Consider the following 17,093-nt stretch of genomic DNA (forward strand, 5'->3'; position numbering starts at 1 on the left):
GGTCAAATTAGCAATCGTCAGTTTGTTTCAGATGTGCAGGAACAAGAAATTTACAACTACAGTTTTCAATGTTTTGACATCATTGCATTTTAAGACCATTTTAAACAATTACTGAAGTGCTATAAAGTAAAGGATATTCACTATCAATGTAGAAGAGGCCTAATAGTTTGAGACCTTAGCCCAACATCCCTTGGTGATAAACAACACTGCCTATATTTCAGGACTATCACAAGAAAACATGGGTCCCTAAATGTTTAGTTTTCTATGGCAATCTCTATGTACAGCATCTCTGGATGTTGGCAATATCTAAAGCCTTGCTAGATGGCCTTCCAGCCAGGTTTCATTTCAATTGTTTTGTTATTGATTTTTATTTTATTCACTGCTGAGTCATTGCTGGGAGATGTGAAGCCATAGAAACATGATGGAAGGGTGGGAGGAGGAAGAGTGTAGGAGAGAGGGAGAGAATCTTATTTATATGTATGTAAAGACAACAGCATAGATGTTCTTTTCCATTGCCATGTTTTGTTTTGTTTTTATTGTTTCAAGTGAACCTCAAGATCATCAAGATTCTTTGGTGCTCTCTGAGCTTGTGTTTCCTTGAAGACATAACAGAATAAGAGTTGGAACCCCCTGCCCTAGCAGGAGTCCCTGTACCATTCAAGACAAGTGAAATTAAAGTTTTAAATCCAAATTTAAAATCTAATTTCACTAATTTAATTTCCTAATTGTAATTAGGTTTTAAAACTAAGACACTATTACAATTCTAAATATGCTTGCATCTTCTATTATCTTTCTTCTACTCCCAATTCCATTTTAAATTTCTTTTTCAGTCCTTAGTTAGGACCAGGATAAGGATGAATAAAATGAGTATCAGAATTTTAAAAACTTATGAAATTTGGGTTTCCAGGTTAATAGGAGAATGTCATTGTACTGAAGATGAACAAATGTTTGCTAGCAATATCTAATTCAAATGGTAAAATGTTGGGCTATCCTATCTCAGGTGAATCATTCATTTAATAAATGCCAATGTTATCTTCCTATATAGCAGGGTCGTCTTCTGTGCCTCTTCTATCCCTCTTGAAAATAGCGAGAATGGCCTGAAAGCCACCAGTAAATGAAATGTCCATGTGAACATTGGGGGTCTTCAATGTCTCAGGCAACTCTTATGCACTAGAAACTTTGGGTTTTAAAATTGATGCAGAGGGCTGCTGCCTTCTGCATCAATTTGCTCCAGCTCCACTGCCTCTCAGATTAAGGCAGCCATATGCCAAAGCTGGCTTGATTTCTGATGTGAAAAGTATATGCAAACATGGCAGTACATTTTAGTGCTTTGAATTGTAAAACAGTTGCTCCAAGTATCAAATTACATGAAATAATTAAAATAACTAAAAAACATTCTATGGAGTTGAGGAAAGCATTGAGCTACCGTATTTTTCAGACTATAAAATGCACTGGAGTCTAAGACGCACCAAAATTTTAGAGGTAAATTTTTTAAAAAATGTTTTTGCCCTCACCGGCCCCTAAGAGCACTCTGCAGGCCTCCCAAACCCTCTGCACATTTTTTTGGGAAAACAGAGCATGCAGAGGTTGTGGGAGGCCTATAGAGTGTTCCTCGGGGCTACGGAGGGCAAAAATGCTGTATTCAGTGTATAAAACGTACCCAAATTTTCACCCTCTTTTTGGGGGGGGGGAAAGGTACATCTTATATTCTGAAAAATACAGTCTCTTTCCCGAGAAGCTTATGCTTGTTAGAGACAACACCTTCACATTACTGAATAGAATAGCGAAAATTTACATAAAGGTATGTTTCACCTGCCTAGTTGTGTCCGACTCTAGGGGGCAGTGTTCATGTTTCTTAGCTGAGCCAAGATCATTTCCATGGTCATGTGGACACCTTTGTTACCTTCCCACCAAAGTGGTACCTATTAATTTACTCGCATTTGCACGCTTTCCAGCTGCTAGGTGGGCAGGAACTGGGCTGAGTAATGGGAGATCACCCCATTGGGTGATTTGGCATTTGAGTCTCAGACCCAGGCCGTTAACTTTCCAGGTGACAAGCTCACTGAGCCATTGTGCGCCCTTAAGTTTTCATACTGTGAGTCATATTTTAGAGATACTACCTACTGGTTGCAGTATCCATTCATTTCTATACAGTCTTCATAGTAGAATATTTATTGTATGCCAAATTCCCTGTAATCTTTTAAGAATTGAACCTGATAAACTATTCCATGCTATGACAAAAGTACATCTTTCTGTACATTCTGATCATCGGCACCTTTAATTCTTGTGAATGAACTTTACCAAAATATATTGGTTCTCGCAAAACTGTTCAGAGCTGTCATATTAAAGAAGCAAAGGCAGACTTTGCTTCTGTGGTAGACAGAAGAAACAGCTTTCTTCTGAAGACAAGTCTGAGCAATTAGGTCCTTGAGGGACAGTAAAAAACTCCATTTATGGAATTCATTTTTATTGCCTAGGAAAACAGCCTTCACCAGGCATCCAGGCCCAAAGACTGTCCCTTCACAGCAGCAGCTACTTTGCCAGTTCAAGCAATTGATGCAGAATCTTCTTCTGGCCGTATCGCACTTGGAGGGCAAATTGCTCCCGGCGGCTTAATTGCAAATAAGCCTGCAGGTCTCCTAGCATCGTTTCCTCCTCCTTCAGACTGGAGGAGAAACCCTTCAGTGTTAGTAGTGTGGCATCAAAGAGAAGCTTCTTCTGAGCAGCACTCAGGTTGGGTATCATAGTAACTGACTCAAGCAAGCAAGTGGTCCCTTTTCGATCGGTCTTGGCCTCTTGGTCTTTAAATTCCTTGAATTCTTCTGCAGACATAGTCAGCACCTATAGTAAGACACAAACATACCACCACCACCACCCCATTAGACATGTGAACCAAAATCAAATTTCATCAGGCAAACTCACTTTTGGGTTTCAACCTAAAACTGCTTTTCTCAGTGGATTTCAAGCAATAGCAATAGCAATAGCAGTAGACTTATATACCGCTTCATAGGCCTTTCAGGCCTCTCTAAGCGGTTTACAGAGAGTCAGCATATTGCCCCCAACAATCTGGGTCCTCATTTTACCCACCTCGGAAGGATGGAAGGCTGAGTCAACCCTGAGCCGGTGAGATTTGAACCGCTGACCTGCTGATCTAGCAGTAGCCTGCAGTGCTGCATTTAACCACTGCGCCACCTTGGCAGGCCATCCCCAGCTCATCTTTTCTTAAAAGTCTGCCAATTACACCCTTTGCAGGGTTTTGTCTTCCATGCGGAGTAAATGCATGTTGCAAGACAGTGAGAACGCTCATACAGAAGAATCACAGCATAATCGAGGACTTAATGAAAGTAAAATACCTAGTTTTACTATGTTTATATATATATATAAAGATAATGGGAGGACAATGAGATGGTAATTTTTATAAGTGGAACACTTAAATTTTTGTCTCTTCTCTAGTAAAATGTAGAATTAGTGCCATTCTGCAGTCACGTGTTTTTTCTGTGCTAATTACAGAGCTTGTGAGGCTGCAGATAAGGAGTCACCAAGAGCTCCTCAGATTCATTGTAGCACCAAAAATGAATAAATCAATTATATTGGGGCTTGCATGGCTAGACAACTGGGGACCCACTATAAAGTGGGAGGACAGCTACCAAAAGTTAACCATTGGCGTCAGGCCGCTGCCTCCAGTGAGGCCGGATCGCTACCCAGTGACCACAACCCCCAACAAGGCAGATGGCCCCAAAACTGCAGCCTGTGGTCAGAAGGGCCACCAGGCAGTCAGCAAATACCAAAGGAATACCTAGAGGGGGTTTTCGGCGAAGAGGATTGTAACTTTCTCCCCCTCATCTACCAACTGACTGCACAATAGAATTCGTGCCTGGGGCAAAGCCTAAGATGTATTCCATGACCCTTTCCATGGCACAGCTAAGGAGATTTTATCCAACCTGCCAAATCTAAGGTAGCTGCCCTGGTCCTCTTCAAAGAGAACAAAAATTATGTATGTGTGTGTGTTGAGGCTGCGTGGACTTTTGCAGAATTAACACCATCTGTGTGGAAAACACCTACCCCTTACCCCAGTGATGGTGAACGTTTTTTGACTCGGGGGAGAGCAGAGAGGTCGTGCATGGGCATGCCACACCCATAATGCTTTGCGCACAATCCCAGTGCACATGCACGCACAACCAGCGCTCCCCCCCTTTTTGGCGTGCTTTTTTTGGCCAGGAGATAGAAATAGAAACAAATCTATGGGCTGATCATAATCCAATAAAAATAGTTGGAAGGGATAAAAGATGGACTTTGAATCAATCTATACTAAAAGATAAAGAATTTCTACAGATGATGCAAAAAGAAATGGGATTTTTTTAAAAAAAGAGAACAGGAAAGGAGAACTTCATTACGAAATGTGCGGGATAAAACGAGAGAAAAAATATTTTGAAGAATTAAATAAAACAATTTTGAAATATATTTGGCAAGGGGAAAAAGCAAGAATAAAATTGAAAATGTTACAGGAGTCCAAAAGCAATGGGGGTTTTCAGCTACAGGATTGAGAGCTATATTATCAGGCATCTGAACTTACATGGGTAAAAGAATGGAAAAAATTGAAGCATAGAAACTTTGAGGGACATGATCTTCAATTACAGTGGGACGTTCTTCTATGGTATGGCACACAGATACTTTCAAAGACACTATGTGGGGAATGCTTTACTTTTAGTATGGGGAAAAATTAAATCACAAAACTATAGGAAAACCAGTCTGGCTTTCTACAATGAAAGCATTGACACTACCAAATGTTGTTAACTCGGAAAAAAAATGTATGCTATGAAGACATTCTAAATGAGAATGAAGAACTTAAAACCAGACAGGAGTTACAAAACCAGGGAGTGGATTTAGCTTGGTGGCCACACTTGCAAATACAATCAAGATACAAAAAAGATACGAAAACATGGGAGTTTTTATAAAGAACCAAGAACACTTGATAAGATGCCATTAGGGACATCTTATATGATAAAACTGATAAGAAAAATATATAATTATCTATTAATGGAAGATGAACAAGTAAAAGAAACAATGATAGTATGGGCAAAAACCTTTGGCTATACTATAGAATTAGATAAATGGCAAAAACTTTGGGATAGGAATTAGCGTATTTATCGGACTATAAGATGCACTGAACTATAAGACGCTCCTATATTTACAGGAGGAAAACAACAAAAAAATAATTTTTGGCCTCTGCGTGTCATATTTTTGCCCTCACTGGCCACGTTTTCACCCTCCCACAGTCTGTTTTTGGGTTCCCAAGCCAAAAATGCATCACATTTTTACCCTCCCCAGCTCCCAGAAATGCTGCAGGTGAAAAACGGGCCCGTTTTTGATGAAAACGGGATGTGCTGAGGGCTTCTGGGGGCCGAGGAGGGCGAAAACACAACATGCAGAGGGTTTGGGAGGCCAAAAACACATATTTGGTCTATAAGACAACACCTAAATTTTCACCCACTTTCTCTCATACTCCAAAAATATGGTATAAACTGACAATGGCTACTGCATATAAGAAAAATCTTTATAAAATGTTTTATAGGTGGCATTTGCCACCAGCTCCAAATTAGCAAAAATGTTTAACAACCTGTGTGCCAAATGTCGGAAATACAATCACATTCCAGGTACTTATTATCATATCTAGTGGACATGTATGAAAGCAAGAAAATATTGGACAAAAATACATATAGTGGAACTTCTGGTCACGACAGTTCCAGGACTTCGGTTGCAACCCAATTTGGTCATGACTGGAAGCAAGATTGACTGTGCATGCATGCAAAAAAAGGGTGTGGCTGTGTTTGATCACAACCTGAGGATGTGTTCATGACCAGTGTGAAACATTTAGCAGATTTTTTTGGTCGGCACCCGATTTGGTCGTGGTCAGAAATGTTTGTGACCCGAGGTTCTACTGTACGTGATTGGAAAAGATGATTAAGCAGCATACAGATTTAAAACCAGAAATATTCTTGTTACCAGAAAGACAAAGGGTCTATAATGTTACATGTATTGACAGCAGCAAGAATTGTATTTGCACAATATTGGAAAAACAAGAAAATATTGGATTGTGCACCAAGAACTACATGGGTGAGTGGCTTCAGGAAGGCAGAAGAAGCTGAATTTCCTTTAACTTTATCAGAGACTTGAGTCAACAAAGGCAGCCAAGAAGAGAACCAATAGAGAGTGGAAACTTCTTGTGCTGGCCCAAATTGCTACACCATTTCCATCCTCCTGACAGACAGTAGTTTCGGGCTGGTCTGGGACATCAGGAGATGTACGGAAGTTGCAGTGGGACCACATCCCAGTAACTGCTATCCTGACAAGTCCTGGAATGCCAACTGGCCAGCAGCAAGGAGAGAGGCTCAGGGAGCTGACATACCCAGGTATCTACTTGTATGGGAGGATCAACAGCTTCCTCCTTTTAAGGTCATGTTTGACACCCAACTGAAGACGTTGGCTTACTTTCTGGCTCAGGTGTGGAATTACTTAGAAAGATATGGAGGCAGATATCCCAATGATAGATCAGGTGTGAATGCTATGTCCACAAATCTGGAAAGGATGCAGAGGAGCGGTATGATGCGGCGGCCCCAGAGCTCCAGGATGTGGAGCTTTTCATGCAAGAGCTACGGAATCGGTTTGAAGATCCCACTGAGGCAAGGAAGATAGATGATCCGGATGATCAAGCAAGGGAAGTAGCCTTGTGGCTTGTCTGAGAGGGTGGTCTGAACATATCAATTCTGAGATGGATTAACCAAAGAACTATATTAAAATTGTCTACCCAGAGGAGGGTGCCTAACCTCCTCAGAAATTGGTGCCAGTAGGCTACCAACATGGAATTAGATTTGATAATTATCAACCCCACACTGGTAGGTAGTGTGATGTCGTTACTATCTGTAGCTGAGAGGCTGTCCGAGGAAACAAGGGAAATGTTGCAGGGACCAGAAGGAAGAGACCCCTTTCGAGTATGGGAGTTGTGTTCCATTGGGGAAAAGAGGGGCAACAGGCAGTGGATTGCTCTGCACCACACCCAGCACATAAAACTCCAAGCAAGCCTAAGACCAGAAGACAATTACAGAGGTTTTTGGGGGCTTTGCACATTTCTCTAGACAATAAGTGGCTCAGTGGCCAAGACTCAGCGTCACTTGTCAATCAGAAGGTCAACAGTTCAGCGGTTCGAATCCCTAGCGCCACATAACGGATTGAGCTCCTATTACTTGTCCCAGCTTCTGCCAACCTGGCAATTCGAAAGCATGTAAAATGCAAATAGAAAGACCATTGGCTTACCTGAACGGTCATTCTATGTGCGGGAGAATTCAAGCATGGGTTAACTTTTGTCTGCTTGCCCAGAGACTGAGTTAGAAAAGTCTTGGCCACGCACTCTGGCTGGAAGAGTGCAGTTTTTTCACGGGCACAGCCAATCTGAGAGATGGAAATAAGGTAAGTTTTGGAAAATGACTCAACAGACCCTGGACCAAAGAACCCCAAGGGTGGGGTTCAGGTAAGCCAACGGTCTTTCTCCTGTGCGCTGCTTGGATAATCCAAGCATGGGTATGCCAAAGCATAGGGTTTTAAGGGTGGCACTGGAATGGTCCAGGGTCACAGGAATATCAATGACACATCGCCCAATTAATGCCTTGGTGGAAGCAAACACGTCCAGTTTATAATGGCAACGGAAATGACCAAGTTGCCACCCTGCATATCTCCTCCACAGAAGCTTGTGTTGCCCAGGCAGCAGTAGTAGCCGCACTCCTGGTGGAGTGAGCCAGTATATGTCTGGGTACTGGCCTGGCCTGGATTTCATAGGCTGGGCAATGCAGGCCTTGGTTAGAGTTCTGAGTTCTTAGAGGGTAATAAAATTCCATTTGAAGTATGGACGGATCATAAAAAGTTAGTGGCTTTAAATACCTCAAGAAAATTGTCCCTTAAACATGTAAGATGGGCTCAATATTTCAATTGATTTAATTTTAATCTCTGTTACAAAAACTTTGGGCTGATGCTTTTTCACGTATGCCTCAATACAAAAATACCAAGGAAGAAGTGGTAAATTCTGTAATCTCTTCCAGCCAGCTCTCAGCGCCAGCTCGATAATTCTACACAGGGGAAACCACCCCAGGTTAGTGTTAGATTTACTGAGGCAGAAGTTTAAAGAGGCTTTGGAACAAGATACTTGGTTCCAGAAATATAAAGATGATCTCATGATAAAACAAAATCTGGCATGGAATGGGACTAAAGTGTATATCCTGAATAGTCAAAGGACACTAAGTGTTAGAAAGATCATATGATGCAAAATCAGCCGGTCATTTTGGATTTTGTAAAAAGACAGTTTTGGTGGCCAAAATGAAAAGGAACATAAAAGAATATGTTGCTAGTTGCTCAGGTTGTGCTTCCATGAAGTGATTGCTTGGGAAAATCCCAGACTTATTACAGTCACTGGCTAACCCTAGGAGACTATGGGAAGTAATAGCAATGGATTTCACTGTGGAATTGCCTGAGACTGCTATGGATAGTAGTTGACTTATTTCCAAAACAAGCACAATTGTCCAAAGCTGCCCTCAGCTAAAAATTTGACCAAGACATTTGTGCAGTATATTTATAGGCTGCATGGCCTAAAAGTATTATCTCAGTGAAGTTCCCCGCAAAATTTTGGAGAGGATCCTTGGATCGTACCAAGGACTCATCCGTGTACTAATGGAGCAGCAGAGTATCCCAAATGCAATTATCCTTGCATTTGGGATACTTTGATATATAAGATGGGTATATAGGTAAATTGACATAACTGGGCTGAATTATTATCATTTGCTGAAGTAGCATACAATAATGTGGTACATAGCAGCACAAGACGTACCCCTTTTAAAGCTGTACTGAATATGCCTGAGCTACCTCAAGAAACTCCCTCTTCAACAACATTAACAGAGTGGATGGATAATATAAGGAGCACATGGCTTGGCAAGCAAAGCTTTGGGAAAAGCACAAAACAAAACAACAACAGGAAGATAAGAAAAGATCTACTCAAAGGTAATTTAAAGTGGGCAACAAGGTATATTTGTCCATGAAATACTTGAACTTTAAAATACCTTGTAAAAACTAGGTCCTAAATATATACCATATTTTTCGGAGTATAAGACGCACCAAGGTTTTGAAGAGGCAATTTTTTTTAAAAAAGTTTTTGCACTCTGCAGACCTCCCCAAAACTCCCAGTTTTTCACGAAAATGGGCCTATTTTTTTTCAAAAAAAAAAAAAAAAGGTATGAATAGCCTTTAGGTTTGTAGTGTGCTCGGGGGGGTGTGTGTCAAAAACGAGCAAAAAACACCTTTTTTTGTCAAAAGAATTGCATGCAGAGCCTGTAGGAGGCTTATAGAGTACTCCTGGGAGGCGGGGGGACAAAACTGAGCAAAAAAACCGCCTGATTTTTGCTCATTTCTGCCCTCCCCAGCCCCAGGAGCACTCTGAAAGCCTCCTACAGGCTCTGCACAGCCATTTTGGTGAAGGGGGCGGGGTTTCGGGAGGCAAAAAATGCTGTATTCAGTGTATAAGTTGCACCCAGATTTTCAGCCTGAGTGTCTTATACTCCAAAAAATATGGTAGGCCCTTTTATTGTCATAAGTCATCAACCCAGTTGCTGTAAAACTCCAATTGCCAAGGATTTTAAACGGATTTACCCAGTGTTTCACTGTAGCTTATTAAAACCAGTACAAGGAATGAGGCCAATAGAAGAACCACTCCCAATTCTAGTTAAGGGAAAGAGGCATCACAAAATTGAAAGAATTTTGGATTTTAGATATTGTAGAGGAAAGCTGCAATAGGAAACTTGCAGAGGCACAATGGGTAGCAGTGAATAATGTTAGCGTAGCTAAGCTAATAAAGAAATCCTATTCTGAATGACCTCGGTGAAGGGGGAGATTAGGTAATTAAAATCCTAATCAATTATGACTATATATTTGTTTTTACACATTTCCAGATCTATTCTTCTTTCGTAGGGCCAGCATGTCAAGTATGAAACTTTTGCAGCTACATGCCTCTTCTTTTCAACTTGCCATTAGAGTAGAATGAGTTGGATGGAGAAATGAAACCTCAACGATTCCACTGAAGACTGTGAGAGCCTAAACTCTTCAAAGATATTGTAGCAGGTGTGGTGCTGAAGCAGACAATTCCAAAGTGAACTTGTTTGCATGGACAAAGTGAGGAGTTGGGAAATTATTGTTTAATTCTATGAATTGGTGTCTGGGAATCTTAGAGTTAGTTTTGCTTCGACATTACCATGCAATGTAATAATAAACAGCAAGATTTTCAGAAATGGATTCTATTTGGATTCTTGAGCTAAATATTGACAGTTTTACAATGTTAATATATATTGGTAGTCCATGTATAATATGCCATATGCTAAATGAATAAATCAATCTACAGCTGAATCTCTTGAAAAGTCAAAAATTAATTCTAGGCTTTTGAAATTAGAGCAGTGATAAAAGCATAAAGCAGGGAGCATCCAACTGGCCAACTCTCCTGCTGCTTAACCAAAATAATTCCAAGATTAGGAGGGTCAGATCACTCACCTGCAATGCCACCGAGAGCTCCTCCTCAGTGAAAACTCTCTCCCAGCCAATCACAAATGCCCCTTCCTCACCCACCATTTCCTGATGGCAAAGGAATTTCCATTGGTCCAGAACCAGCTTCTCTTCCATTTCTGTATCTGTGGCTGATTGAATAACATGCAGTCAGAAGCAGCTCTGGAATGCTTGTTTGGGAAAGAAACAAGCCTATCCTTCTCTGGTTCAAAACCCCTTTGTCTTCCTGGTTTAACTGAACTGCAAAGTAGCAGTTCTCTCCTACTTAAGTGTGATCTAGTTGGTTGGAATTTACAAATAAGCAACCTTCTCAATCTGGTGAACACAACTGAAATGTTCGGTGCGGAAGGGACTTCAACTCCATTGTAAGAAAACTGAGGGGCTGCAGTTATTTTGGCCACTAGGGTCAGGGAAATCACCATCCTTGGGTGGACTTGAGCTTGGTTAAGGCCATTTGGAGTCCTGCTTAGAGCAGATGGCAGGCAGCCATGGCCATGAGGGCCTTTGCATGGGTTCTCTTGGTGTGCCACTTTTGCCCTTTCCTCAGTTGGGAGGCTCTTCAGTTTTTACACCTTGCTGAACTCACAAATGGGCTCCCCTTGAGGAGCAACCAGAAGCTACAAATGGCTTAAAATGCAGCAGTACCTGCAGCAACAGGCCTGTCAACCAGCCCTCAATGGATTGTCTTCAATCGTTCTCTTTTTGTTACTGTCAACCCATCTGTTCTGCCATAATGTCACAGTCTCTAGTTCACCTGAGCTCTATTAGAGGGAGAAAGTCCTTCTCAAACACTAGACGTGCACCCCACTTCCCTGAGTGCTATATCACAATAGCGTCTCCAGCCCACCTTCCCTTAAGTTCTCAGATTTTCAGATGATGACCTACCCTCATGGGCGAGGTGTTGTCTGACTGGACCTCTCTGTCTGAAACAGAAAATCTCAATTTGAGGTGCTCCTCATGCTAAGTAAGGGGTGACCCACTTGCCTTGAAGTGCAGCTTTCAGCAGCATCAACATTTGGATGTCAGCAGAGTCATTGGTGTTGCCAGGGTAGGCCTCAGCAAAGCCGTACATGTGGAGGAGTTGCCAGTTGGCCATTTCTCCATAAGTGTTGAATATCTCCTGGCCTTTGCGAACAGGCTGAGTGGTGACCATTTTCAAGGACTCCTGCCAAGACAGCAGGAAAGGGGATCCCTTCAGATTCTCTCCTGATTCTCTCTAGAAAAAAAGCTTTTCCTGGACCACCTGCAGCTGATTGTCTCTCAACATAAGTCATTTTCACTTCTACTAAGTGCCGAGCTGCGCTTGCTCCACTGACCTGGAACAGGGCATCCAAGGCAGGGCACAAAGAGGAGGGTATCCCTGCCCTGGATTCCCCTTCAAAGCCTTTTTGGAAATGCACATCTCGGGGCAATGCAACCTCAGGGATAGTAGAATGGCAATGAAGCTCTTGCTCACCGGAGAAAATTCCAAGTTGGCATTGTGGTTGGCCACATGATTTAGAAGATCTGCCAGGGGCACCATCACTGGAGGATTAGGTTCTTCCTCCTCTTCTTCCTCATTCAGAGGTTCTTGGAAACTGCATCAAATGAAAAACAGGTGACTGAAGCTCTTGAAGGAGAACAAAATTACACTGAGGCAGATAAGAGGGAGGGCAGCTGAGGGGTCCCAAAATCTGCTGTAACTACCATGTTTTCCCGAAGACCTCCTTGGATAATAAGGCCAATCGGGCTTTAGCATATGCGCTAAAATAAGCCCTCCCCCTGAAAATGAGGTCAAGTGAAGGAGTGGGCGTGGCCAGCACAGGAGGCATCCCTTCCCTGAAAGCTCGGCACCTTAATTGCGGCCTGCAGATCAGCTGAGCCATTGGCCAGGAGCTACCTCTCATTCTGTGGAGGCCTCCCAGTGCAATGCCCTGCCACAGCTCTGGAGCAAACCTCCGCCTTCCCTGTGCAGGATTGCAAGGCTGAAGGCTCCAGAGGGAGCATTTCTGGATGTCTCTGCAGAGCTCCCCAAGGATAGAATGACTGGCAGGGAAATGGGGGGGGGGGGCGGAGAGGAGATTTTCCTGCTGATCGGAGCAAGGCAATGTCTCCAGCCTTGCAATCCGCTGCAGGGTAGGTATGCTCTAAAGCTGCAACAATGTTGCACCAGGAGGCCTCCACAGGTAACATTTCATGTTAACTTTTAACACCGTAATCACAGGAAAATCACCTCCCCTCATCACGGTTTGATTTGCTTTCTGTGAAGCTTTGTGCTGAGAAAGGTGTGTGCTTTCTCGTTCCCTTCCCCCCCTCCCTCCGACTGTCCATCTCAGCTTTTGCAGACAACCGTCCGCCAGGGTGGAGGCTCCCTTGTGGGGTGCATTCAAACTTCCAACCCCAACTCAGAAAGGGGAAGGAACTGATGGGGGGGGGGGGACTGTGGGGAGTTCTGGGGGTTGAAATCCACAATTCTTTAAATGGCCAAAGGGCTGCCCATGCTGCTGCTGGCCTCTTCGGCCTCCTGGCAGCACTGCTATCGGAAGCGCTGCATGACCTGCCTGATCGGATTGAATCATCCCAGATTTAAAACCTCCGAAAACGTCTTGAGCACCGCCAGCCTGCCAGGGCCCCTTCGGGAGCGGCTGCCTGTGTTGCCTTGCCCACTGCTGCCTTTGGGCTGCTGAGCGCCAGCCTGTACGCCTATTCGGTACTGCAGACACCAGGCTTACCACTCATCCATGCTAAGCTCAATGGTCTTCGGACCCTGGCGGGAGCTGCAGCTCTCTTACCAGCTGTGCGAGAGGGCTGCATGGGGCTGCCCTTAGTTGCCTTTGATGCCTGCCTGGCCCTGCAACCACCTTGCCTTCCACCCGGCCCAGCCCACCACCAAGACCCAATCAAAAACCTCTGAAAACCTGAGCGCCACCAGGCTGCCAAGGCCCGTTCATGAGGGGCTGGTAGTGAAGCCACACAACCTCGCCCGTTGCCGTCCCATTCACAGCCGTATCCCTTCACTAACCTGCTTTCCAGCTCCATTCTCCGCTGCACATGCAGAGGAACAAGTCTGTGGGAGTACGGTGTAAAAAAAAAAGTTGAGACCTTCCAACTTTGTGAGATTTTTTTTTCCATGAGAAGTTGGAAGGTCTCAACTACCGTACAATGTTTTTTTAGGAGATTCGTTGCAGTCGTGGAGAATGGAGCTGGAAAGCAGGTTAGGGAGGGGTGTGTGTGTGAGAGAGTGTGTGTGAGAGTGTGTTTTGTGTGAGAGAGAGAGAAAGAGAGAGATCTGATCCAACCTCAGAGAGTTACCATATACCTCTCCCCCACACAGAAACCCCCACACGCAGAGGTTTGATCTCTCACTCTCTCTCCCTTTCTTCCTTTCACTGTGAGGCTTTGCATGGAGCAGCACACTGCTTCCCATAGGATTGGCCTCAGCACCCGCTCCGGACGGCAAACAGAAGGGCTTTGCTCTTTTTCTCCAGGACCTTTGAAATCCGCCCCCCCCCCCCCCTTTCTCTTTTCTGCCATAAAATCCTGGGCTCCAGCAGCGGGGCTGCTTCATTCTTTCCCCGGGATGGCCTTCCCCTCCTCCCCCCCAACACAGTTCCCAGGGAGGGAGAAGAGGCGAGAGAGGAATGGGGAACAAACAGAAAGGGCGCCCAGATGTGCTTTGTTTTGTTTGCACACAGTGTCTCCTGAGAGACCTCGTAGAAAGGCGGGTGAGCCCCTCATCCTTAGCTGCTGGGTGGAGGGCTAGGCTGGACTGAAGGAGAAAAGCAGAGGGGGAGAAGCAAGCCTCTGCCTACTGCCGGTGCCACCCGCAGTGGTCCCAATTGCTGCAAGCAAGCGGCTAGCACATCGAAAACTAAAAACAGGACTTACTTGCTGCCTGTTGCACTGCAGAACGCGGCAAAATGCAGAGAAGAGCCACCCTCCCTTCGGGAAAGAGCCGGGAGGCATTTCAACAGCTGGTCAAGCCAGGTCTTATTCAGATCACATGCCGGCATGTTTTGCAAGGGAGAAGGCACAGATGCTATTCCCTTTGCTTGGGTTTGCACAATGGCGGTGAGAGATTGCAGGAATTAATTTTATTTCCCTTCCAAAATATGCCGGGATAGCACCGGCAGCAAACAGAGGCACGGGGCTGCCCACTCCGTGTCCAGTAGCTGCTGCAAACACATTTCGGGAAAGAGCCGAGTCCTACTTTTTGCTTTTGACGTGCTTGCCACTCACTTGCAGCTATTGGCACGAGTGACTGCTCGTGCTGCTGCTGGCCTCAAGGGGTCTCTTCGCCCTCCTGGCAACGTTGCTCTCAGCCACCCTGCTGGGCTGCTCCTGCTTGGTGCGCGATGAGTCGGCTGAGATCTACGACCTCTGGAGTGCCTCCCCCCCAGCTGAGGGATCATCTGCTGCCAGTCCTTGGCAGCCTCAGAAAGGCTTCTTCCTCTTACCTATAAGCCATGACGAATGCCACCAGCCTCCGATAGAGCTCCAGTGTGTGCACTTTTGGGTTGAAGAGATCTGGGTGGGCCTTCAGGAATGGCAAGATGATAGAGGAATACTCCATCTCAATATTGACCAAGTCTTTTTCCACAGCTTCAAGGATTCCTGTCCCTTGCAGAAGCCGTGCCCGTTCTTCAGGGCCCCTGCACAAGAGAGCCAGCAGAAACAGCAGCTTTCTCACTGGAGATGAATGCCAAATTAGGGGACAAATTCCTTGTGTTTCTAATCACAATTGGTCAAATAAAGTCATTCTATCCTAGTTTCTTTTTTGCGGGGTGGGATAGGATAGGATTATCCTACCCCACCCCCCCAAAAAGCAACTATGGGGGTTGGAAAAGCTTGCTAGTTCTTCACACATCCATTTCACACGTAAACACAGTGTTTGTATCTGCTGAGAGATTTCAGTTTAGCTTCTGATGGAAAGCAGCTTTCATAACAGAAGGAAGGATAGAAGAAGAGAGGAGTGGAAAGGGGGAAAGTCTTAGAAACACCTAGGAGGCCTCTGGGAAGCAGCAGCTAAAATGGCTACCAGACACAGTCAGCTTTAATGGCTGTTGAAGACAGACTGTTTATTATTACATTCACACCGTCTACACAACACGGGAGACGGGTAAAGAAGCCAGTGTGGCAGCTCCTCTTACCAGAACATGGGGTGATCCAAATCAGTGAACTGGGGCCAGAGAGAGAAGTAAGGCCCCCAATGGGAATTGCTAACTGTGCATTCGTAGAGGAGAGAAATCAGGAGAGGGACCCAGCCTGATGAGCTCTGAAGGGAGGCTTCTTCTAGGGAAGGCAGAGAAAAGGAAGGGGAGGAACATCAATGGGGGAAACAAATCCCCCCCTCCACCACCCTGGTGTGTGTGTGTGCAAAGGAGCTCTGAACAACGGGCAGGGGAGTCGCCCCCCTTGGCAGAACACCTGCATTGGCTTCTTAGCTTCCAGCCCACCTTCCCTCCAGGGGTTGAGGTGGGCGAGCGACCCCCACGGCAGAAGGCCGGGTCCCCTTCAGCGCCGGATCCACCGCTTCTGCCGGCGGCGGCCCCAAACACGCTCTGATCCCGCCCTCTGCACAAGCAGCGCCGGTACCTTTCCGCAGGAGGGGAGCGAGGGTGCTGGTGTGCTGGGACAGGAGCGCCGTCCTGGGGATGCTAAAGAGCTCTTCGCCGGCGCCCAGGCTCTCCCTGGCCAGCAGCCCGTAGGCGGCCACGGTGCCCTCGCGGCTCACGCCGACCTGCAAGCAGGAGAGGGCAGCGGCCGAGAGAGGGGCTCCCTCGCCCACAAGGCACCGCCCGTAGACCCCAGGGGAGGGAGGAGGAGGAAGAGGAGCCCCGAAGGAGGCAGGCAGGACGCGGCCCATGAAACCCCGCGGCCTCGGAACTTCAAGGGCTCTCCGCACCCGCCCACCGGGCTTCTGCTCGCGCGGAAAGGCGAGGCGCGTGTGGCGCATCCAGAGGTTCCTCGGACGAAGGACCCGAGAGGGGCGGCATGAAAAAGCCGCCTGCAGGCGCCACCTCGGACGCCGAGACCAGAGCGGAGCCCCGGGAGGAAGGCTGGAAGACAGGCGGGGGGGGGGGGTGAGATGCTGGGGCAAAGTACGTGAGAAGTGCCCGAGAGCCGCGGCGCCCGCTCCCACCAGAGACTCCGGCGCAGGCCTACCTTGGGGCTCAGCTGCACGCCGGCCTCGGCGCACCAGCGCAGGAAGGAAGGCAGGGCGCGCGCGGCAGCAGTGGGAGAGCCACGCCGGGGTCGTTTCGCCGCCTCCGCCATTGCCTTCGGCCACTGGCTCGCGAGAGGCCGAAGGAACCCGGAAAAAGGGCAATGGACCGGATGAGGAGGCCGGAAGGGCAGGCCGGAGGAACCCGGAAGGAGGGCAATGGACCGGATGAGGAGGAAAGGGCAATAAGCCGGAAGGAAGCGGGGCTGGGTATCTGGGCCGGATACCCGAGGCGACCCACTGCCGAGCAAGGAACCCCGCTCCCCCCGTCTCCCCCCCCCCCCCACGAAACGCCGCGAGG

The 17,093-nt window shown here is 46.2% G+C and overlaps 1 protein-coding gene and 1 long non-coding RNA gene across 5 annotated transcripts; one reads left to right on the forward strand and one right to left on the reverse strand.

The window, feature by feature from the left end:
* Positions 1–2,450: 2,450 nt before the first annotated feature.
* SETD6 (SET domain containing 6, protein lysine methyltransferase) lies at positions 2,451–16,926 on the reverse strand. Of its 4 annotated transcripts, none has more exons than XM_014066996.2 (8): positions 16,735–16,926; positions 16,165–16,309; positions 15,720–15,861; positions 15,027–15,221; positions 12,047–12,167; positions 11,575–11,755; positions 10,579–10,721; positions 2,451–2,841 (listed from the first exon to the last, which is right to left on the reverse strand). In XM_014066996.2, exons 1-8 carry the CDS (start codon positions 16,843–16,845, stop codon positions 2,533–2,535), a joined length of 1,347 nt encoding a protein of 448 aa, XP_013922471.1. In that variant the 5' UTR covers positions 16,846–16,926; the 3' UTR covers positions 2,451–2,532. The 4 variants fall into 4 exon arrangements, with proteins under 4 accessions (XP_013922471.1, XP_013922469.2, XP_013922470.2 ...); XM_014066994.2 differs by having other exon boundaries at positions 16,165–16,628; positions 16,735–16,864; XM_014066995.2 differs by having other exon boundaries at positions 15,720–15,858; positions 16,165–16,628; positions 16,735–16,855.
* On the forward strand, positions 8,345–10,433 carry LOC148042738 (uncharacterized). The gene is made up of 2 exons (XR_015698477.1): positions 8,345–9,042; positions 9,987–10,433. It is a non-coding gene; the product is annotated as an uncharacterized LOC148042738 (long non-coding RNA).
* Positions 16,927–17,093: the final 167 nt, after the last annotated feature.

Source organism: Thamnophis sirtalis, unplaced genomic scaffold (genome assembly GCF_051295495.1).
Source record: "Thamnophis sirtalis isolate CommonGarterSnake01/CBP01778 unplaced genomic scaffold, rThaSir2_p1.2 scaffold_14, whole genome shotgun sequence".
Classification (NCBI taxonomy): Eukaryota; Metazoa; Chordata; class Lepidosauria; order Squamata; family Natricidae; genus Thamnophis; species Thamnophis sirtalis.